General features: G+C 45.3%; 1 protein-coding gene across 2 annotated transcripts in view; it reads right to left on the reverse strand.

Annotated features, from left to right (window-relative positions):
* The window catches only part of LOC134224851 (choline-phosphate cytidylyltransferase B-like), an 81544-nt gene that overhangs the window by 40397 nt on the left and 18842 nt on the right, over positions 1–22305 (reverse strand). For both annotated transcript variants that reach the window (XM_062704486.1, XM_062704487.1), the window contains exons 2-3: positions 16861–17379; positions 16632–16744 (exon numbers count right to left, since the gene is read on the reverse strand). In XM_062704486.1, the coding sequence (XP_062560470.1) occupies positions 16632–16744; positions 16861–17188 (441 nt within the window). In that variant the 5' untranslated portion in view covers positions 17189–17379. The remainder of the gene's footprint in view (positions 1–16631; positions 16745–16860; positions 17380–22305) is intronic.

Consider the following 22305-nt stretch of genomic DNA (forward strand, 5'->3'; position numbering starts at 1 on the left):
TCGATGAAATTGTCCCCATATAAGGCTTAAATCGCATTTTCCGTGTATAAAGGGTAACACGTATGGCTGACCTTCGTCTTATCACCGGGCCACTGGGGGCATCAATCGTCCCCAAAACCTTAGTTTTGAAGTGCGCCGCAGTGATTTTGATCTTCAAAAACGGCTATTTATGATGCCCCAATCCATTTTCAACGCGCGTAATAAACAAACAACAAGTGACAGAATGTCAACACTACACACATCCGATAGCGTATATATACCGCTAACGCTGACACAAATACTAATACAGAATATGTACATTGGGCTTACAAACACAATGATCAAACATTTCAAACAAGATCGAACGTGCAAAATGTCGAATGAACAAAATGATTTTTTTTTACTAATGCTCGGTTGCTTCGTTACAAGAGGATTAGGCATCCTTCTACGCATCTCGGAAGCCTTCTTCCAAGCAGCTCAAAGGCCTTCTTTCAAGAGGCTCGGAAGCCTCATGGGCACTTCATAAGCCTCCTTCCAAGAGGCTCGTAAGCCTCCTTTCAAGAGGCTCGTAGCCTCCTTTCAAGAGGCTCGTAGCCTCCTTTCAAGAGGCTCGTAGCCTCCTTTCAAGAGGCTCGTAGCCTCCTTTCAAGAGGCTCGTAGCCTCCTTTCAAGAGGCTCGTAGCCTCCTTTCAAGAGGCTCGTAGCCTCCTTTCAAGAGGCTCGTAGCCTCCTTTCAAGAGGCTCGTAGCCTCCTTTCAAGAGGCTCGTAAGCCTCCTTTCAAGAGGCTCGTAAACCTCCTTTCAAGAGGCTCGTAAGCCTTCTTTCAAGAAGCTCGGAAGTCTCCTTTTAAGAGGCTCGGAAGCCTCCTTTTAAGAGGCTCGGAAGCCTCCTTTTAAGATGCTCGGAAGCCTCCTTTCAAGATCCTTTCAAGAGGTTCGGAAGCCACTTTTCAAGAGGCTCAGAAGCCTCCTTTTAAGAGGCTGAAAAGCCTCTTTCCGATAGGCTCGGAAAGCCTTCTTTGAAAAGGCTCGAAAGCCCCCTTTCAAGAGGTTCGGAAGCCTCCTTTCAAGCGGCTGGGAGTTTTCTTTCAAGAGGCTTGGAAGCTTCCTTTTAAGATGCAAAGGAAGACTCTTTTTAAGTGACTCAAAAACCTTCTAGAAGGCTCAAAAGCGTCCTTTCAAGAGGCTCGGAAGCCTCCTTTCAAGAAGCTCGGAAGCCTCCATTCAAGGAGCTCTAAAGCTTTCAAATATAGAGGCTCAAAAGCCTCCTTTTAAAATGCAAAGGAAGACTCCTTTTAAGTGGCTCAAAAACGTCCTCCCAGGCTCAGAAGCCTCTTTTCAAGAGGATCAAAAGCCTGCTTTTAAGAGGCTCGGAAAACCCCTTTCAAGAGGCTCGGAAGCCTCCTTTCAAGATATTTGAAACATCCTTTCAAGAGGCTCAAAAGCCTCCTTCTAAAAGGCTCGAAAGCCTTCTTTCAAGAGGCACGGAAGCCTCCTTTCAAGAGGCTCGGAAGCCTCCTTGCAAGTAGCTCGAAAGCCTTCTCTTCTAGAGACTCAAAAGCCTCCTTTTAAGATGCAAAGGAAGACTCCTTTTAATTGGCTCAAAAATCTCCTCCCAGGCTCAGAAGCCTCTTTTCAAGAGGCTCAAAAGCCTCCTTTCAAGAGATTCGGAAGGCTCCTTTCAAGAGGCTCGGAAACCTCCTTTCAAGAGACTCAAAAGCATCCTTTCAAGAGGCTCAAAAGCCTCCTTCTAAAGGCTCGGAAGCCCCCTTTCAAAAGGCTCAGAAGCCTCCTTTCAATAGGTTAGGGAGTTTACAATGTTATGAAAACTCATATGTGAATATGTACGTTATGTGGAAGCTATTGATTTGGAAAATGTATTGGAGGTAACCACTTTCCCTTCGATGGGACTCGAACCCATGACCCTACAGTACGCTAGACTGGTGCTTTAACCAACTAAGCTACGAAGGACCTCCGTCGGCCTTCGCAACCTAGCGGCTACTGAACGAGCTCAAGATTCCCAAATTGGACGCATAGTCAAATCACTCGCAATCCATTTATCAAGCCAATACTTCCACATGTGTATTGTACACGTCCACATTAGAGGCGTGGTATTTAGAATGTCTGGCGGCTATACATTCTTCATCAGCAACGGTACTGATCAAGTGAGGTTGTGTGAGCTGTATGCCAGTCGGTCGTCAAGCTCAGACCCGACCGCATTGCGTGACAGAGCACGCAACTCAAGTTCAGTTCAATCAAAGGTAATTGCCTATTTCCGAGGATTAAACCACCCGACTTGGACGTTAATTTACAATGTTATGAAAACTCATATGTGAATATGTACGTTATGTGGAAGCTATTGATTTGGAAAATGTATTGGAGGTAACCACTTTCCCTTCGATGGGACTCGAACCCATGACCCTACAGTACGCTAGACTGGTGCTTTAACCAACTAAGCTACGAAGGACCTCCGTCGGCCTTCGCAACCTAGCGGCTACTGAACGAGCTCGAGATTCCCAAATTGGACGCATAGTCAAATCACTCGCAATCCATTTATCAAGCCAATACTTCCACATGTGTATTGTACACGTCCACATTAGAGGAGCGTGAGTATTTAGAATGTCTGGCGGCTATACACATTCTTCATCAGCAACGGTACTGATCAAGTGAGGTTGTGTAAGCCGCCAGACATTCTAAATACTCACGCTCCTCTAATGTGGACGTGTACAATACACATGTGGAAGTATTGGCTTGATAAATGGATTGCGAGTGATTTGACTATGCGTCCAATTTGGGAATCTCGAGCTCGTTCAGTAGCCGCTAGGTTGCGAAGGCCGACGGAGGTCCTTCGTAGCTTAGTTGGTTAAAGCACCAGTCTAGCGTACTGTAGGGTCATGGGTTCGAGTCCCATCGAAGGGAAAGTGGTTACCCAATACATTTTCCAAATCAATAGCTTCCACATAACGTACATATTCACATATGAGTTTTCATAACATTGTAAATTAACGTCCAAGTCGGGTGGTTTAATCCCCGGAAATAGGCAATTACCTTTGATTGAACTGAACTTGAGTTGCGTGCTCTTGCCTACGCAATGCGGTCGGGTCTGAGCTTGACGACCGACTGGCATATAGCTTACACAACCTCACTTGATCAGTACCGTTGCTGATGAAGAATGTGTATAGCCGCCAGACATTCTAAATACTCACGCTCCTCTAATGTGGACGTGTACAATACACATGTGGAAGTATTGGCTTGATAAATGGATTGCGAGTGATTTGACTATGCGTCCAATTTGGGAATCTCGAGCTCGTTCAGTAGCCGCTAGGTTGCGAAGGCCGACGGAGGTCCTTCGTAGCTTAGTTGGTTAAAGCACCAGACTAGCGTACTGTAGGGTCATGGGTTCGAGTCCCATCGAAGGGAAAGTGGTTACCTCCAATACATTTTCCAAATCAATAGCTTCCACATAACGTACATATTCACATATGAGTTTTCATAACATTGTAAATTAACGTCCAAGTCGGGTGGTTTAATCCCCGGAAATAGGTTAGGGAGGCTTCTTTTGTGAGTCTCGGAAGCCTCTTTTCAAGAGGTTCTGAAGCCTCCTTTCAAGTGGTTAGGTTGCCTTCTTTCAAGAGGCTCGTAAGCCTCCTTTTAAGAGGCTCGGAAGCTTCCTTTCAAGAGGCTCGGAAGTCTACTTTCAAGAGGCTCGAAATTCTTCTTTCAAGAGGCTTGGAAGCGCCCTTTTAAGATGCAAAGGAAGACTCCTTTTAAGAGGATCGGAAACCTCTCTACAGAATCAAGAGGCGCGGAAACCTACTTTAAAGGGATTCAAAAGCTGAAAGGAGCTTCTTTTCAAAGGGCTCGGAGTTATTCTTTCAAGAGGATTGGAAGCCTAATTTTGAAAGGGGGTACCTCCATTAATGCAAAAGTTCGAAGGGGTACCTCTCAAGAAAAAGGTTGAGAACCGCTGGTCTAGACTTCCCTGGGCATACAAGTATCATCATGTTAGCCTCATGATATACGAATGCAAAAATGGTAACAAGGCTTAGGAAACCTCGCGGTCAATAACTGTCAAAGTGTTGAACACTAAGCAGCGAGGCGGCAATGTCCCAGTGGGGAATGTAATGCCAATAAGAAGAAGAAGAAATAACCTCATCTGACATCATCAGAATAAAAGCTTGCAGTGAAGAAGTGATCGTAATTATCACCAACCAAACAATTCTCTTCCGGTGGACCTTGATCCACAGCTTGGCAAACACTGCATCTTTATCATTTCTCGGGAAGATAAACCAACCAACGAATGCAAGACTCAGCAGCGCGCATTTCTAGGCAAGTAAACAAACGTCTGCTGGTAGCGATCAGGTGATTTCCCCTCCAAAAGATAAACACGGTGTGGTGCATGTTTGCTTGATTCAAGTTGCTACTCAGCGGAACCAAAATGGTAAACAAACCATAATTTCGATCAACATCAACGCAGTTGGCACGGACTTAGTAAGCGGGTTCAAAGTACAATCACCACACCACACTATCGTAAGTGAAATAACATCAGTGTTGTTGGTCTGCCATCACAACAGAATGAATCCGGTTCGAAGTTGAGGCGCAATGCGTCACGATCACGATCACTGGCAAAAATGATATGCTGCTCATATGCTGCTTACTAAAGATGTGTTGCGGAGAAGTGTGCCAATCGTGTTTCGTAAATGTGCGTGTGAAGTTCTAGACATTTTGGTACCCATTTGTCACGTGTTGCTAGAACACACAACAGACACAATAACGTGCTGTTCATTATCCACCCAACAGATGACGACGGAATGCGAATGGGTTTACGTAATCCGGTTTTATCGTAGTTTGACTCGGCTACTTTTTTTTTCGTTCACTCCGCATGACATCAGAAGAAAAACCGTTCGTGGTACGTTTAAATTTAGGATCGTCCTTGGATGACAGAAACTGCTCAAGCGGGCGGCGGCTGCGACGAGACAGAATGCAAATCCGTTCAAAATATAACTTGAACGAGCACTGGCTCTTGGTACCGACTAGTAGTTACATAAAAGTCTGTTTTCTAAGAAATTACGCCCAGGTTTTGAACGCCGTTCAAAGCAATAATCAAGAAATGACTACCATGTAGAATATACTGAGCTGACCTTTCCATTCAAACCAAACCATTCAATAGACCAGTACATGATGAAGAAGGCTTTCTAACTTCTCGAAAGGAGGCTTCCGAGCCTTTTGAAAGAAGGCTTCCGAAACTAATCAAAAGATGCTTACGACCCTCTGGAAGGAGTCCTCTGAGCCTCTTGAAAGGAGGGTTCCGAGCCACTTCAAAGGAGGATTGCAAGCCTCTTAAAAGGAGGGTACCGAAACACAAAAGAGAAACGTAGAAGAAGGCTAACAGCTTCCTACAAGACGTTCATGATTATTGACGGCTTCCGAGCCTCTCGAAAGGAGGCTTCCGAGCCTCTTGAAAGGAGGCTTCCGAGCCTCTTGAAAGGAGGCTTCCGAGCCTCTTGAAAGGAGGCTTCCGAGCCTCTTGAAAGGAGGCTTCCGAGCCTCTTGAAAGGAGGGCTCCGAGCCTCTTGAAAGGAGGCTTCCGAGCCTCTTGAAAGGAGGCCTGAGCCTCTTGAAGGAGGCCTGAGCCTCTTGAAAGGAGGCTTCTGAGCCTCTTGAAAGGAGGCTTCTGAGCCTCTTGAAAGGAGGCTTCCGAGCCCTCTTGAAAGGAGGCTTCTGAGCCTTTGAAAGGAGGCCTGAGCCTCTTGAAAGGAGGCTTCTGAGCCTCTTGAAAGGAGGCTTGAGGCCTCTTGAAAGGAGGCTTCCGAGCCTCTTGAAGGAGGCTTCTGAGCCTCTTGAAAGGAGGCTTCCTGAGCCTCTTGAAAGGAGGCTTCCGGCCCTCTTGAAATGAGGCCTGGCCCTCTTGAAATGAGGCTTCCGGCCTTCTTGAAATGAGGCTTCCTGAGCCTCTTGAAATGAGGCTTCTGAGCCTCTTGAAAGGAGGCTTCTGAGCCTCTTGAAAGGAGGCTTCGAGCCTCTTGAAAGGAGGCTTCGAGGCCTCTTGAAAGGAGGCTTCGGGCCTCTTGAAATAAGGCTCTGAGCCTCTTGAAAGAAGGCTACTGAACCTCTTGAAAGAAGGCTGCAGAACCTCTTGAAAGGAGGCTTCCTGAGGCCTCTGGAAGGAGGCTTCTGGAGCCTCTTGAAAGGAGGCTTCCTACCCTTTGAAATGATGCTTCTGAGCCTCTTGAAAGGAGGCCGAGCCTCTTGAAAGAAGGCTTCTGAGCCTCTTGAAAGAAGGCTTCCAGGCCTCTTGAAAGGAGGCTTCCAAGCCTATTGAAAGGAGGCTGGAGCCTATTGAAAGGAGGCTTCTGAGCCTCTTGAAAGGAGGCTTCGGGCCTCTTGAAAGGAGGCTTCTGAGCCTCTTGAAAGAAGGCTACTGAACATCTTGAAAGAAGGCTACTGAACCTCTTGAAAGGAGGCTTCTGAGCCTCTGAAAGGAGGCTTTGAGCCTCTTGGAAAGGAGGCTTCCTACCCTCTTGAAAATGATGCTTCCTGAGCCCTTTTGAAAGGAGGCCTCTGAGCTCTCTTGAAAGGAGGCCTGAGCCTCTTGAAAGGAGGCTTCCTGAGCCTCTTGAAAGGAGGCTTCTGAGCCTCTTGAAAGGAGGCTGAGGCCTCTTGAAAGGAGGCTTGAGCCTCTTGAAAGGAGGCTTCTGAGGCCTCTTGAAAGGAGGCCTGAGCCTCTTGAAAGGAGGCTTCTGAGCCTCTTGAAAGGAGGCTTCCTGAGCCTCTTGAAAGGAGGCTTCTGAGCCTCTTGAAAGGAGGCTTCTGAGCCTCTTGAAGGAGGCTTCAGAGCCTCTTGAAAGGAGGCTGGGCCTCTTGAAAGGGAGGCTTCCCTCTTGAGGAGGCTGGGCCTCTTGAAAGGAGGCCAGGCCTCTTGAAGGAGGCCTGAGCCTCTTGAAAGGAGGCTTCTGAGCTCTTGAAAGGAGGCCTGAGCCTCTTGAAAGGAGGCCTGAGCCTCTTGAAAGGAGGCTCTGAGCCTCTTGAAAGGAGGCTTCCTGAGCCTCTTGAAAGGAGGCTCTGAGCCTCTTGAAAGGAGGCTTCTGAGCTCTTGAAAGGAGGCCTGGAGCTCTCTTGGAAAGGAGGCCTGAGCCTCTTGAAAGGAGGCTTCTGAGCCTCTTGAAAGGAGGCCTGAGCCTCTTGAAAGGAGGCTCTGAGCTCTTGAAAGGAGGCTTCCTGAGCCTCTTGAAAGGAGGCTTCCGAGGCCTCTTGAAAGGAGGCTTCTGAGGCCTCTTGAAAGGAGGCTTCTGAGCCTCTTGAAAGGAGGCTTCTGGAGCCTCTTGAAAGGAGGCTGAGCCTCTTGAAAGGAGGCTTCTGAGCCTCTTGAAAGGAGGCTTGAGCTCTTTGAAAGGAGGCTTCCTGAGCTCTTGAAAGGAGGCTTGAGGCCTCTTGAAAGGAGGCTTCTGAGCCTCTTGAAAGGAGGCTTCTGAGCCTCTTGAAAGGAGGCTCTGAGCCTCTTGAAAGGAGGCTTCTGAGCCTCTTGAAAGGAGGCTTCTGAGCCTCTTGAAAGGAGGCTTCTGAGCCTCTTGAAAGGAGGCTTCTGAGCCTCTTGAAAGGAGGCTTCTGAGCTTTCTTGAAAGGAGGCTTCCTGAGCCTCTTGAAAGGAGGCTTCTGAGCCTCTTGAAAGGAGGCTTCCTGAGCCTCTTGAAAGGAGGCTCTGAGCCTCTTGAAAGGAGGCTTCTGAGCCTCTTGAAAGGAGGCTCTGAGCCTCTTGAAAGGAGGCTCTGAGCCTCTGAAAGGAGGCTTCTGAGCCTCTTGAAAGGAGGCTCTGAGCCTCTTGAAAGGAGGCTTCTGAGCCTCTTGAAAGGAGGCCTGAGCCTCTTGAAAGGAGGCTTCCTGAGCCTCTTGAAAGGAGGCTCTGAGCCTTGAAAGGAGGCTTCTGAGGCCTCTTGAAAGGAGGCTCTGAGCCTCTTGAAAGGAGGCTTCCTGAGCCTCTTGAAAGGAGGCTTCTGAGCCTCTTGAAAGGAGGCTCTGAGCCTCTTGAAAGGAGGCTTGAGCCTCTTGAAAGGAGGCTTCCTGAGCCTCTTGAAAGGAGGCCTGAGCCTCTTGAAAGGAGGCTTCTGAGCCTCTTGAAGGAGGCTTCTGAGCCTCTGAAAGGAGGCCTGAGCCTCTTGAAAGGAGGCTCTGAGCCTCTTGAAAGGAGGCTTCTGAGCTCTCTTGAAAGGAGGCTCTGAGCCTCTTGAAAGGAGGCTTCTGGAGCCTCTTGAAAGGAGGCTCTGAGCCTCTTGAAAGGAGGCTTCCTGGAGCTCTTGAAAGGAGGCTTCCTGAGCCTCTTGAAGGAGGCTTCTGAGCCTCTTGAAAGGAGGCCTGAGGCCTCTTGAAAGGAGGCTTCTGAGCCTCTTGAAAGGAGGCTTCCTGAGCCTCTTGAAAGGAGGCTTGAGCCTCTTGAAAGGAGGCTTCTGAGCCTCTTGAAAGGAGGCTTGAGCCTCTTGAAAGGAGGCTCTGAGGCCTCTTGAAAGGAGGCCTGAGCCTCTTGAAAGGAGGCTTCTGAGCCTCTTGAAAGGAGGCCTGAGCCTCTTGAAAGGAGGCCTGAGCCTCTTGAAAGGAGGCCTGAGCCTCTTGAAAGGAGGCCTGAGCCTCTTGAAAGGAGGCTTCTGAGCCGGGCCTCTTGAAAGGAGGCTTCTGAGCTCTTGAAAGGAGGCTTCTGAGCCTCTGAAAGGAGGCCTGAGCCTCTTGAAAGGAGGCTTCTGAGGCCTCTTGAAAGGAGGCCTGAGCCTCTTGAAAGGAGGCTTCCTGAGCCTCTTGAAAGGAGGCCTGAGCTCTTGAAAGGAGGCTTCCGAGCCTCTTGAAAGGAGGCTGAGCCTCTTGAAAGGAGGCTCTGAGCCTCTTGAAAGGGAGGCTCTGAGCCTCTTGAAAGGAGGCTCTGAGCCTCTTGAAAGGAGGCTTCCTGAGCCTCTTGAAAGGAGGCTTCTGAGCCTCTTGAAAGGAGGCCTGAGCCTCTTGAAAGGAGGCCTGAGCCTCTTGAAAGGAGGCTTCTGAGCCTCTTGAAAGGAGGCTCTGAGCCTCTTGAAAGGAGGCCTGAGCCTCTTGAAAGGAGGCTTCTGAGCCTCTTGAAAGGAGGCTCTGAGCCTCTTGAAAGGAGGCTCTGAGCCTCTGAAAGGAGGCTCTGAGCCTCTCTTGAAAGGAGGCTCTGAGCCTCTTGAAAGGAGGCTTCCTGAGCCTCTTGAAAGGAGGCCTGAGCCTCTTGAAAGGAGGCTTCTGAGCCTCTTGAAAGGAGGCTCTGAGCCTCTTGAAAGGAGGCTTCCTGAGCCTCTTGAAAGGAGGCTTCCTGAGCCTCTTGAAAGGAGGCTCTGAGGCCTCTTGAAAGGAGGCTCTGAGCCTCTTGAAAGGAGGCTTCTGAGCCTCTTGAAAGGAGGCCTGAGCTCTTGAAAGGGGAGGCCTGAGCCTCTTGAAAGGAGGCTTCTGAGCCTCTTGAAAGGAGGCCTGAGCCTCTTGAAAGGAGGCTTCCTGAGCCTCTTGAAAGGAGGCCTGAGCCTCTTGAAAGGAGGCTCTGAGCCTCTTGAAAGGAGGCCTGAGCCTCTTGAAAGGAGGCTTCTGAGCCTCTTGAAGGAGGCTTCTGAGCCTCTTGAAAGGAGGCTTCTGAGCCTCTTGAAAGGAGGCTCTGAGCCTCTTGAAAGGAGGCTCTGAGCCTCTGAAAGGAGGCTTGAGCCTCTTGAAAGGAGGCTCTGAGCCTCTTGAAAGGAGGCTTCTGAGCCTCTTGAAAGGAGGCTTCTGAGCCTCTTGAAAGGAGGCTCTGAGCCTCTTGAAAGGAGGCTCTGAGCCTCTTGAAAGGAGGCTTGAGCCTCTTGAAAGGAGGCTTCCTGAGCCTCTTGAAAGGAGGCTTCCTGAGCCTCTTGAAAGGAGGCTTCCTGAGCTCTCTTGAAAGGAGGCTTCCTGAGCCTCTTGAAAGGAGGCCTGAGCCTCTTGAAAGGAGGCCTGAGCCTCTTGAAAGGAGGCTCTGAGCCTCTTGAAAGGAGGCCTGAGCCTTGAAAGGAGGCTCTGAGCCTCTTGAAAGGAGGCTCTGAGCCTCTTGAAAGGAGGCTTCTGAGCTCTTGAAAGGAGGCTTCTGAGCCTCTTGAAAGGAGGCTTGAGCCTCTTGAAAGGAGGCTTCCTGAGCCTCTTGAAAGGAGGCTCTGAGCCTCTTGAAAGGAGGCTTCTGAGCCTCTTGAAAGGAGGCTCTGAGCCTCTTGAAAGGAGGCTTCTGAGCCTCTTGAAAGGAGGCTCTGAGCCTCTTGAAAGGAGGCTTCTGAGCCTCTTGAAAGGAGGCTCTGTGCCTCTTGAAAGGAGGCTCTGTGCCTCTTGAAAGGAGGCCTGTGCCTCTTGAAAGGAGGCTCTGTGCCTCTTGAAAGGAGGCTTCTGTGCCTCTTGAAAGGAGGCTTCTGTGCCTCTTGAAAGGAGGCTTCCTGAGCCTCTTGAAAGGAGGCTCTGAGCCTCTTGAAAGGAGGCTCTGAGCCTCTTGGAAAGGAGGCCTGAGCCTCTTGAAAGGAAGCTCTGAGCCTCTTGAAAGGAAGCTTCTGAGCCTCTTGAAAGGAGGCCTGAGCCTCTTTGAAAGGAGGCCTGAGCTCTCTTGAAAGGAGGCCTGAGCCTCTTGAAAGGAGGCTTCCTGAGAGCCTCTTGAAAGGAGGCTCTGAGCCTCTTGAAAGGAGGCTTGAGTTTCTTGAAAGGAGGCTTCTGAGCCTCTTGAAAGGAGGCTTCTGAGCCTCTTGAAAGGAGGCTTGAGCCTCTTGAAAGGAGGCTTGAGCCTCTTGAAAGGAGGCTTGAGCTCTCTTGAAAGGAGGCTCTGAGCTCTTGAAAGGAGGCTTCTGAGCCTTGGAAAGGAGGCTTCTGAGTTTTGAAAGGGAGGCTTCTGAGTTTCTTGAAAGGAGGCTTCCTGAGCCTCTTGAAAGGAGGCTCTGAGCCTTGAAAGGAGGCTTCTGAGCTCTCTGTGAAAGGAGGCTTTGAGCTCTTGAAAGGAGGCTTCTGAGCCTCTTGAAAGGAGGCTTCTGTGCCTCTTGAAAGGAGGCTTCTGAGCCTCTTGAAAGGAGGCCTGAGCCTCTTTGAAAGGAGGCTCTGAGCCTTCTTGAAAGGAGGCTTGAGCCTCTTGAAAGGAGGCTCTGAGCCTCTTGAAAGGAAGCTTGAGCCTCTTGAAAGGAGGCTTCTGAGCCTCTTGAAAGGAGGCTTCTGAGCCTTTCTTGAAAGGAGGCTTCTGAGCCTCTTGAAAGGAGGCTTTGAGCCTTCTTTGAAAGGAGGCTTCCTGAGCCTCTTGAAAGGAGGCTTCCGAGCCTCTTGAAAGGAGCCCAAGCAACACCTCTTGTTTCTCAGTGAGTAACAACAACTGTGGTGTGACTTACTAAAGGTCTGACTTATGCACAATGCGTCGTATTTGGAACTCCTTTGTGACACAAAAAGCGCAAGAGGTGGAGCCTATTTGCAACATCTTGCGGCTACAATGAAAATAAAAACACAAAAACCAACCGGGAATGGAACCATGGACCTTGAGATTTGCAACCTTCTACTATAACCATCACACCATCAATTCCATTTGGAGATTCTGCTACAAGTGCACTACATAAACAACAAAGTCATTTGTAACTTTATTGTACCTTATACGGAACATGCAGGGAACTGTCAAAAATAAAATACTGCTCAGCTGAGCTCAAAGTGTTTTGCAACATATCAGAAACATTGTCGTAACATCAATGAACCGAAGTGTTATTAACTCTGCAACTTATCTGTTTTGTTTCTGATATGAAACACGTCGAATTTTAAACCACCCAAGAAGTCAGATGGGTAGAATATAGCGACCCCACTTAAACGGAAATGAAACATTGTGTTTTTCTGAAACTGGGAAGTGGCTTTAATGTGACTCGATGTATTGCCAGTGTCTTCAATGCAATTTATTAGGAACAAACACCCATTTGAAAGATGTTGCGCGTGCTGCTTGGGAGGCTTCCGAGCCTCTTGAAAGGAGGCTTCCGAGCCTCTTGAAAGGAGGCTTCTGAGCTCTTGGAAAGGAGGCTTCTGAGCCTCTTGAAAGGAGGCCTGAGCCTCTTGAAAGGAGGCTTGAGGCCTCTTGAAAGGAGGCCTGAGCCTCTTGAAAGAAGGCTTCTGAGCCTCTGAAAGGAGGCTCTCGTGCTCTTGAAAGGAGGCTTCTGTGCCTCTTGAAAGGAGGCTGTGCCTCTTGAAAGGAGGCCTTGAGCCTCTTGAAAGGAGGCTTGAGCCTCTTGAAAGGAGGCTGAGCCTCTTGAAAGGAAGCCTGAGCCTCTTGAAAGGAGGCCTGAGCCTCTTGAAAGGAGGCTTCTGAGCCTCTTGAAAGGAGGCTTCTGAGCCTCTTGAAAGGAGGCTCTGAGCCTCTTGAAGGAGGCCTGAGCCTCTTGAAGGGAGGCCTGAGCCTCTTGAAGGGAGGCTCTGAGCCCTCCTTGAAGGAGGCTCTGAGCCTCTTGAAGGGAGGCTTCCTGAGCCTCTTGAAGGGAGGCTTCCGAGCCTCTTGAAGGGAGGCTTCCGAGCCTCTTGAAGGGAGGCTTCCGAGCCTCTTGAAGGGAGGCTTCTGAGCCTTTTGAAAGGAAGTATTTGAAAAGGAGGCTTTCAAGCCGCTTGCATGGAGGCTTCCTAGAAGCTTAGAAGGAGGCTAACAATCCTCAATAAATAATAAAGCAACTGAAAAAAAGCCTTCATGCCTCTCAAATGGTGGCTTCAGAACCTTTGAACTCTAGATTTTAGTTCAGAAGCATATTTTTCGATCAAGTAGTAGATTATTTAGAATTGTTCATTCGACATTTTATCCTGTTGACCTTTTGTCCCGCAGCCCTTCACGTGCTGGTTTTAGAAGGCAGGATTCAATTGGCTTTAATTTACTGATCGCTATACAGAAACGATTATTTTCACTCGACATTCATTATTATTTAGATTCTGCAGATTGTACTGGAATCGACTTTCTTTCAGTACAATGGGAAATTTTACAAACAAAAATTTGGCATCCCGATGGGCTCTCCCCTTTCCCCTGTTGTAGCAAACATTGTATTGGAGAGAATCGAGAGAGCAGCTCTAGAAAAACTACACGACCGGGGAATCGTTCCTTTGTTTTTCAAACGATATGTGGATGACTGCCTGCTAGGAGCGAAAGCGGAGAACGTGGAAACGGTCTTGAATGAATTCATAGTTTTAATCAGAGATTTCAGTTTACGGTAGAAAATGAATGCGATGGCAAACTGAAATTCCTTGATATGGTTTTGCGACGAGAGAATAATGTAATAACAACAGAGTGGTTCCCAAAAGATGTGAATGGTAGATATTTGGATTACGCATCGGTGTAGCTTTAGTTGATAGAGCATTAAAATTGACACACGCTAAGTACCGAGAAAACATAACTACCCGTGTTTTCTCGTGGAAAAGTAATTAGGAAAGGTTACACAATATGTTTAATTCATTATAAAAACGTAACGGAGAGAATACAATAAACAACTATATTACATAAATGACTAGGAGAGAATCTATCGAGGTATTTAAGACACCATGGCTTTAAAGTAACTTACAAACCAGTTGACCAAATCAAAGATTCTCTATTTTCGAAAACAAAAGACGTTATTCCCAAAAAGAAGAAAAATACAAATTTAATGTATGATATACCGTGCGGTGCATGTGCAAAATCGTACATCGGTGAAACAAGCCAGTTTTATATAAACGTCTGGACCAGCATAAATACAATGTGAAAACAAAAACATTTCCGGTACAGGTTTATCACAGCACACTATAGAAGAGGGACACATTTTTGACTTTGAAAAACCAGAATACTTGACAAAATAAGCAAAAACAACACAAGACTGACTGCAGAAACATTTACATTAAGATTAAAGGAGACGAAAATGTAGTAAATAAGCAAAAGACTCAGCAAATTTTAAAAATGCGTACAACTTTATTATTAGCAAACTTAGAATTAATACCAATAGCAGTTAGAATGTAAAGATTGTACTTTTGTTTGTGTGTGTCAATAGTTAATAGTAATGGCTGTCTGTTAGAAAATAAGTGACTGGAAGATTGTATGTTTTTATTTTGTAAAATTTAATGTGCTTTTAAACAATATATGTGATTTTTAGTGTCCGCAGAAGATGATCGAAGGCTAGTAATTCGACCGAAACGTCCGGATAGTCTGGCAAAGTTTTGTTTTGTCATTTTTCGCCGAAAACAAATCGATGAGAATCCCCACCACCAATTGGTAGGTATGTAAAATGGTTAGATAATAATATCATTGGAAATGCAACAAAATATCGTTAGGTTTTCCGAAATATTTATGTCTTGAATGTCAGAATCCCATCGTTATTCGAGTTCAAACAAACAATTTGTGAATTCCCTTTTCTCTGGATTAATCACTACGATTGTTTGCTAATTTACATTTAAATCCAAAAAGTGTATCAAAAAATTAAAGTCAATTGATCAGAGGTTGCTGTTAAAAAATACCAGTGTGTTTAACCCTTGCGGAGCGTAATGTTTGCTAGCCAAATGTTGAATTTAACAATTTCGGCTCCGTTTTGTTTCTCCGCATCTGAGCCTTTGAAATTAGATTTAAAATAAAAGAACATGGGGAACATTCATAAAGCACTCGATTCATGAAAAATAATGACTCGTGATTGGTGGCTGATATAAGATTAGAATGTAGATTCCATTTTTCATGTCTTCTTCAGAGTACGATTAGAGCAAGATTTGAAAAAGTTGCTCTTTTCTAGGACCTTGACCTTTCCGAGACCAGTAAGACATAATTTTAATTAAATATTTGTAACAGCCTTAATGCATAAGAAAATACTTCGAAACTGATAAAAATTTCTTTTAATGAAAATTACCTCACCCTATCATTACTTTTGTTTTCCAATAGAATGATACTACAACTAACTGCTCAGAAATACACGATCACTAATGTGGATTAATCATAAGGAAAATGAAATTATAGATCAGCAGCGTGACAAATAAACTAACTGAGCAGCATAAATGTCAGCGGTGGCGACAGGCCAAAAACTAACAGTGCTGGGGTGTGGCGACGGTCGCACATATGTACTTCTAACCTGCTTCTAACTAAAAGCTATTCAGGGTAAACTTGAAGTTAAGGTAAAAACTTCATTGAAATGTTAACCATCTGAGTTGATCAACATCTTAAGTCTAAACCAAGTCTTTGAACCCCTGACCTTCAATTACACCAACGATGTCGAACTGATGTGGACACAAATCCACGCAGACTCGCCAGAAGCGAGTGAAATCGAGTTCAAGCCAACGAGTTATTCCAACGGCAACGCCAACCGCGTTGTTTCTAAACGACCAGTTACTAGTGCTAATTATTCACAATTATCGTGTAACAATAAGTGACACACAGGCTCAACCCCGGCGAACTGTAATGGTGGGTACTCTGGTAACACACTGCTCTAATTATTCCGTCGAAGACCAGCCGCCGGCCGGTGCTTTCATCAGAAGCGGCATCGAATATTGCACAGGACTGACCGCGGGTAATAATAATAATAGACGCGCGGCCGGTTATTTTCGTTTCAAGATGAAACATTCACCGAGGCGACATTTGGTGACGATAACGTTTTTAAAAATAGGCATTCGCAAGCCATGTCGGTAGCATTTGTTCCGGCTTGCATCGGTACAGTAAATTGATTGACGAAATGATGCAACGAATTCCAACTTACTAATTCATAAGATTGATTTTGTGTCATTAAAACATATTGCAAAGACAACAAATAATCTGAACCATAATCTCTCCATGGACGCACATTTTTTTGTGATGAAATAATATTCGTTTTAATCCTTCCAAAACGCGTGAATCAGAATACTACACAATCATGGAACGGAGAAATGTGAAACAATCTTATCGCACAGCTCAACAAATAGAAACTCAGGAATTACAATTGAAAACGTAGAAAAAAAAACTGTGCGCCAACCCTGCGACGAATTACGTCACACCCGGACGGGGTGGCGTGATGGACCGGACGGGAAGTTTCAATTGAGAATGAATTTTGTGGATTGTTAGGAAAAAAATATTTTGGACCGAGGCAGCCAAGGTCAAAAGTGATGTTGTTATCAACATTCATCGTAAATAAGTCGCCGCAAACGAATGCGATAAGCCGGATGGTCACTGGACTGACGCTACTCACTGGGATTTCTTGGGAAATAGCATCATCGCGGCGCGGGCTATTCTTAGCGCCGACATGTGAGACACGTGGACGTGGCTTCATCGTACGAGAGGACAGCACTGTCTAATTTGTAGCGAGGAGAACCATCAGCCATACTCGAATTAACTCTAATCATCGTTGAGTGACAACCTGTTGGAGCAGCCCTTGGGCAATGGAAGAACACGCAAATGAGACGCCAAATCACATGTGCTAGACGTAAGCGAATGAAATTGGTGAACTCTAGGAATAAAGAAATGGTGCGATATTTCAAATCATGTGAGTTCTATCTTCTCCCGGACACGATCCGTTTATGATTTAATCAGTTCATGCTTTTTAGAGGTTGTTCATACTATAGTTGGGTCAAATAGAATGTTATTTGGAACTCATGTAGAAAGGTTCTAAATTGATATTAATTTTTCAAATAGGTTTTTCATTCTTTATATAGATTTATATAGTTTATAAAGATTAAGCAAATGCACAAAAATGAGTACTTACAACTGGTGGACTATGTTCAACTCCACTTCCCAACTGTTTGGAATAGTTAGATAGCGACACGGCGGGCCCATTCAATGGTTTCAATTCCGCTGATGACGAAGAAGACGCTATGTCTGTTAGAGAAGATAAACATAGAAAACACGTTCTTAAAATTAGCCCCAATTTATCTAAACAAACATCACTGGACTGTGTCCAAAAGCTCACGAATCGAGCAATCCGTAACACTTACCAAAGTTCACGTGCCCATTCCGGACGCTGTCCTGATTGGGTGGCCAACAATTATCACCGCTGCCCGTCTCCATCCCATCGTCGTCGATGCGGATGCTGCTGAAACGCTTCTGTGTCACGCCGTTGCTGTTGCTGGTGCTGGTGCTAGCGGTGGGTGCAATATCACCATTATCGGTTCCATTCGTTAGTGGCTCATCCGACGGAATATCGATCGAGATGGATTCAGTGGGACGTTCGATGGGAACGATTGTCGCCTCGCGCGGCCTTTTTCGAGATACTCTTCCACTACCGGTGCCGTTCGTGGCGGTTTGCTGATCCTGTTCCTCCATTGGCAGCGATACAGAAGCCAGCTTGATTGTTTGATTTGGGACTGCTTGTTGACTGAGAGGAAGGTTTTGCTCCCCCTCTGGATAATGCGATATCACGATGGCGATTGTGTGATAACGAGTACAAAACTACGACGCAATTCAGAATGCACCACAAATCATTCGTTTACTCGAGGTTGGAGCCGCGCGGTGACCTGTGGGTTGTTTATTGGAAGAGAAAAGGGTAATTTCGGTCAATGTTGGGCATAATAAGGACAAATTGGTTGGAATGTTAAAGAGGTCTATTTTGTAATTCGAGTTCTACTGGTGCCATGTTACTAGTTTTGTAATAATCGTTCTATAACAGACAGTTTAATAATCATAATTTATTATCTTGCAAAGAAATTTATTATCGGAGGTATCTTATTTTTTCGTACAACAATCAATATAACAGTAAGAAATCTCGCTTAACTTTTCAAAAGGACCTAAGTAACATTTTTTTTCATGAATTAATTTGAATACTGCAATCAATAGATTTCATGTTGTTCTGTTGATTGCGCTATTCAAATTATTTCATGAAAAAATGTTACTTAGGTCCTTTTAAAAAGTTAAGCGAGAAATGGTTAGAAAACCCTTTCTTTCCCACAACTTTTTCCAAAGTTTTCAATAGGAAAGAATCACCTTTGAGAAAAATGCCAGAACAAAAGTTATTTGTCATAGCAAAAATTAGTGAAAATAAAAAAAATATTTGGATTGTTATTTAATAGTTACTTGATTGTCTTCAATAGTTTTACATTGTTTACACAAAATTGATTATATAAACAGACTAATGAAAATATAAACATGTGCAAAATATTGCTTTGGCTTGTTGAAACAATTGGCAAGCCAGAAGAATTTTCCTTGAAACTTCGGAGAATAATCTCGCTTAACTCGCGCAACAAACAGAACAACACGAAAGCTATTGATTGCAGTATTCAAATTAATTCATGAAAAAAATGTTACTTAGGTCCTTTTGAAAAGTTAAGCGAGAATTGCCTTTGGAGTTCAGAAGGATTACGGAAACTCGAATTCTCTTGAAAATTCAAAGGAAAATCTTTAAGAAATTCGGAATAATTTGCTTTAGAAATACGAATTTTCGACTGAAATCCAGAAACAATATTTTTGGTTGTTCAGAAGAATTTTTCTCGAAGCTTCTGAAAATTTACCTCGGAAATGCTATTGTATATGTATTCTAATATATACTACTGCTTCTCATTGTAATCGTAAACAATTCATTATTTACTATGGATAAACGATTTCGATTTGGCTGATGATGATGATGATATGCTATATTAGAGCAACGGAGCTCTGCCGTGCAGTGAGCTTAATGACCTGATGGGTCTTGCCATCGACATCACCAAGACCTAATCGATGGGTGTCAAAAAGAACACCCTCCCACTTAACGGTAGAGGAGAAGGTCAAAAATTTCAATATCTTGACAACCTGATAGCATCGGTTAGTGTTAAGATCAACATAGGAGCAAGAATTAAAAAGGCTAAGGCTGCTAAATGTTAAATATGATGTCTGTGTGCCCTCTCTCTGGTCAAAGACGGTGATCCTGTCTTTACAATCGGATATCACATGTGCGGAGCTTATTCTGTTGATAGGCAAGCGGGAATCTACAGGAAAACCTTTCGCCTTTGATGGCCCCATGTGATTGGCAACCTATTACCCAGGCTACTTTAATTATTATTATTTTGACCACGGCATACAAAAAACCCAGATTAATCCACCTGGCGTTGGTGGTGCCTTTCTCGCATTTAGTTAAGACACCAACCTTATATGGGGCTTACATGGTCCGATGTACCATTTCCTTCATAACTTTTGAACGCAATGATCCATCGTTATAAAATTCAATAGTGATCAACAAGGCTTTGTCCCCTGTCGAATGAAACTTGCTGCGAGAAAATCGATTAAGGATTACTATACGAAAAGTTGTCTAATGTTTTTTATAGCTTTTGTGCACACACATACACACACACATACACACATACATACACACGGAAAGACAGACATGTGCTCAGCTCATCGAGCTGAGGCGATTGGTATATAATACTATGGGTCTCAGAAGCTTCTATAAAAGTTTTCGGAGTGAAATGATAGCCTTTCGGTACAACTTAGTTGTACGAAAAAGGCAAAAAACAAGGCAGGCTCAGCACGTATGTAAACATTCAGTTTGAATGTAAACATGTCGACATTGTTGTGTCAAAAGGGCGCAAGTCGCAAACCTAAACATTGACTTTTTCTTTTGATTTCAGGAAGATTAGAGACTTCTGGCGGTATTTTCTACATCCGTTCTATAGAGGGCGCGGAGCGCCACCAGTTCCATGTGGTGGTTAGCTGGGAGCGGTCCAAGTTGTTGAGGAATTTGCAGGAAAAGGCATTGTTTACGTTTGCGACATTGGCTCTTATGAAACAACAGTGTCGATTTGTCGTCACTATTATCTTCACACAAGTTGAACTGAGAAGATGCTCTACGGTCTCAGCATGCTTACTTTTGTACTCTAACATGTGGCGATAAAATATGCGTCACCTTTGAAATGTCATTTTTCTTACGAGCCTACCTTGTTGACTGTATACCGTGATTTTGACTATCAGTCAAAGATATTAAATAAATACAGTCGACTCTTTACATCTTGATGTTCTATATCTCGAAATCACTCCCTATCTCGATGGTTTCCTCAGTACTTTCAATCTATATACATTTGAGCATTCTACATCTCGATAACCTCTCTATCTCGATATCTCTCTATCTCGATGTGTTCTGAGGCGACTGTATTTGCTTATATAGCAAACTGCAATGCAAGTGCTATTTCACTGTCACACAGCAAGCCATGCTCCATCGTCAAAGTCATTGAAAACCAATAGGGCACTGCACGGACGAATCTCTTTCGTTCTTCATGAAATTTGACGTTTACTGGCCTTGTTGTTTTCTAATTTCTTTGCAGCGTAAAAGAGACAAAGCAGTCCGTGCAGTGCCCTATAATAACATAAATAACAACAGAACGTAAAAGGAGGTAGTTCGGCCGCACATTACGAAACAGCGGAGTCGAAATCTGTAAACCGGGGCTCGTGGCGACCAAGTCTCGAAAAGGAGGTTTTGTGCGATGCTGGGGCCGACTTCTTTTCATATTTTTACCGACTATTTCTGCAAATCCAGCTCGTTCTCGAATACCTTAGGTGTTTTACGAAGTTTGGTTTTCATAATTGCTCAAAAATTTTCAACTATACGAAGCTCCGAAGAGTTCGGTGGGTTAAGGTGACTCGGGGAGGCACTATACATCGTGTAATTTTTCCTATCTTTTGTCTCTTTCTAGCATTGCCACCTCGTAATTTTGGAGCGGCGTATTTCAGTTTTCAGTTGTTTGATGTAACTGTAAAAGTATCAGCATGTAGATTGCGAGTAAGCACGCGCTGGTGATACTTTTTCAAAATCATATTTGTTGTAGAAAAAAATTAAGCATTCAATGATGAAATGATGACGATTTGATGATTGTTTGTGCTTCCCGTGTCACCTTAAGGTATTTTGGTACAAAAACAACATTGTTATCTATGTGCCAGTCTAGACCGCAGGAGAGGCAGCAGGTGCCGTGCCAGTATGATGTACGGCTGGCTCATCTTGCCACACCCACATATGGCCTGCGAATTTGTCCGCTTTCTTCTTCCTTACATCCTCAGGAACGGCCAACCGTGATTGCCCCGGTAATTGCTTTGTGTCCGCCTTGATGCAAGTCTCGTCTTCATCACGCTGCACTTCTGTTTCGTCAGCTACTCTCGATCCAGCTTCCCGGCACGGGTTTTGGCTACCGTATTTTGTTTATTGTTCCGGTTTGATGCTTTCCTGACCTTGCAGACGTGGAAATCGGCACGTTTCATGGTTTTTTCGACAAACCACCAGATGGAAGCCTCCGCTTTCTTCGCCACATCGCGGAACGAAACATTATGTCAACGCTTGAACAGGTTCGATACCTTTCTTGGCATTTCCATATTAGTTGTCTTCGTTTCCGCTGCCTGGCCGACGTTGGATCGTTTGGGTCTCCTTGAATGATTTCACCACCAGTGAAACCGACGAATGATGGATTTCCAGACGGTGTTTCCCGATCCATCTGTGGGACGTTATCGGGCTTTCCACGACGGCGCACTACTGTTTTAGACGGATCTGCTCTAGTTTCTATTATTATTATTACCAGACTAACGCCAGAGTGGCCTGTGCAATACATAAAAGTCATCTCCATTCAACCCGGTCCATGGCTTCATTTCGCCAACCACGCAGTCTACGGAGGGTCCGCAAATCGTCCTCCACCTGATCGATCCACCTTGCCCGCTGTGCACCTCGCCTTCTTGTTCCCGTCGGATCGTTATCGAGAACCATTTTCACCGGATTACTGTCCGACATTCTGGCTATGTGCCCCGCCCACCGCAGTCTTCCGATTTTCGCGGTATGAACGATGGATGGTTCTTCCAACAGCTGATGCAACTCGTGGTTCATTCGCCTCCTCCACCTACCGTCCGCCATAAGCACCCCACCATAGATGGTATGCAGCACTTTCCTTTCGAAAATTCCCAGTGCGCGTTGGTCCTCCACGAGCATCGATCAGGTCTCGTGTCCGTAGAGAACTACCGGTCTAATAAGCGTTTTGTAGATTGTCAGTTTGGTACGGCGGCGAACTCTATTCGATCGGAGCGTTTTGCAAAGTCCAAAGTACGTACGATTTCCTGCCATGATGCGTCTCCGAATGTCTCTGCTGGTATCGTTTTCGGCGGTCACCAGTGAGCTCAAGTACACGAATTCTTCAACCACCTCGATTTCGTCACCACCGATTGAAACTCGCGGTGGGTGGCTCTAGTTTCGATGCCATCTCAATACACGGTGTCTCTATGGGGAGATATTATTTTTCAAAAATCAGTATCTCTGAAACACCCACCACGCGAAAGTATAGGCTCTCCTCTTTCATATAATGGTAAACTAAAATGTTCTATCGGAGGATCTAGAACAATTTTTTTTTTTTCACTATTTTGGTGCAAAACCATAGGAATCTCAAATGATAGCCTATTTAACCCCCAAAAATGTATGAAAAATGACCCCTGATAGAACATTTTAA

This window comes from Armigeres subalbatus, chromosome 3 (genome assembly GCF_024139115.2).
Source record: "Armigeres subalbatus isolate Guangzhou_Male chromosome 3, GZ_Asu_2, whole genome shotgun sequence".
NCBI classification, from domain to species: Eukaryota; Metazoa; Arthropoda; class Insecta; order Diptera; family Culicidae; genus Armigeres; species Armigeres subalbatus.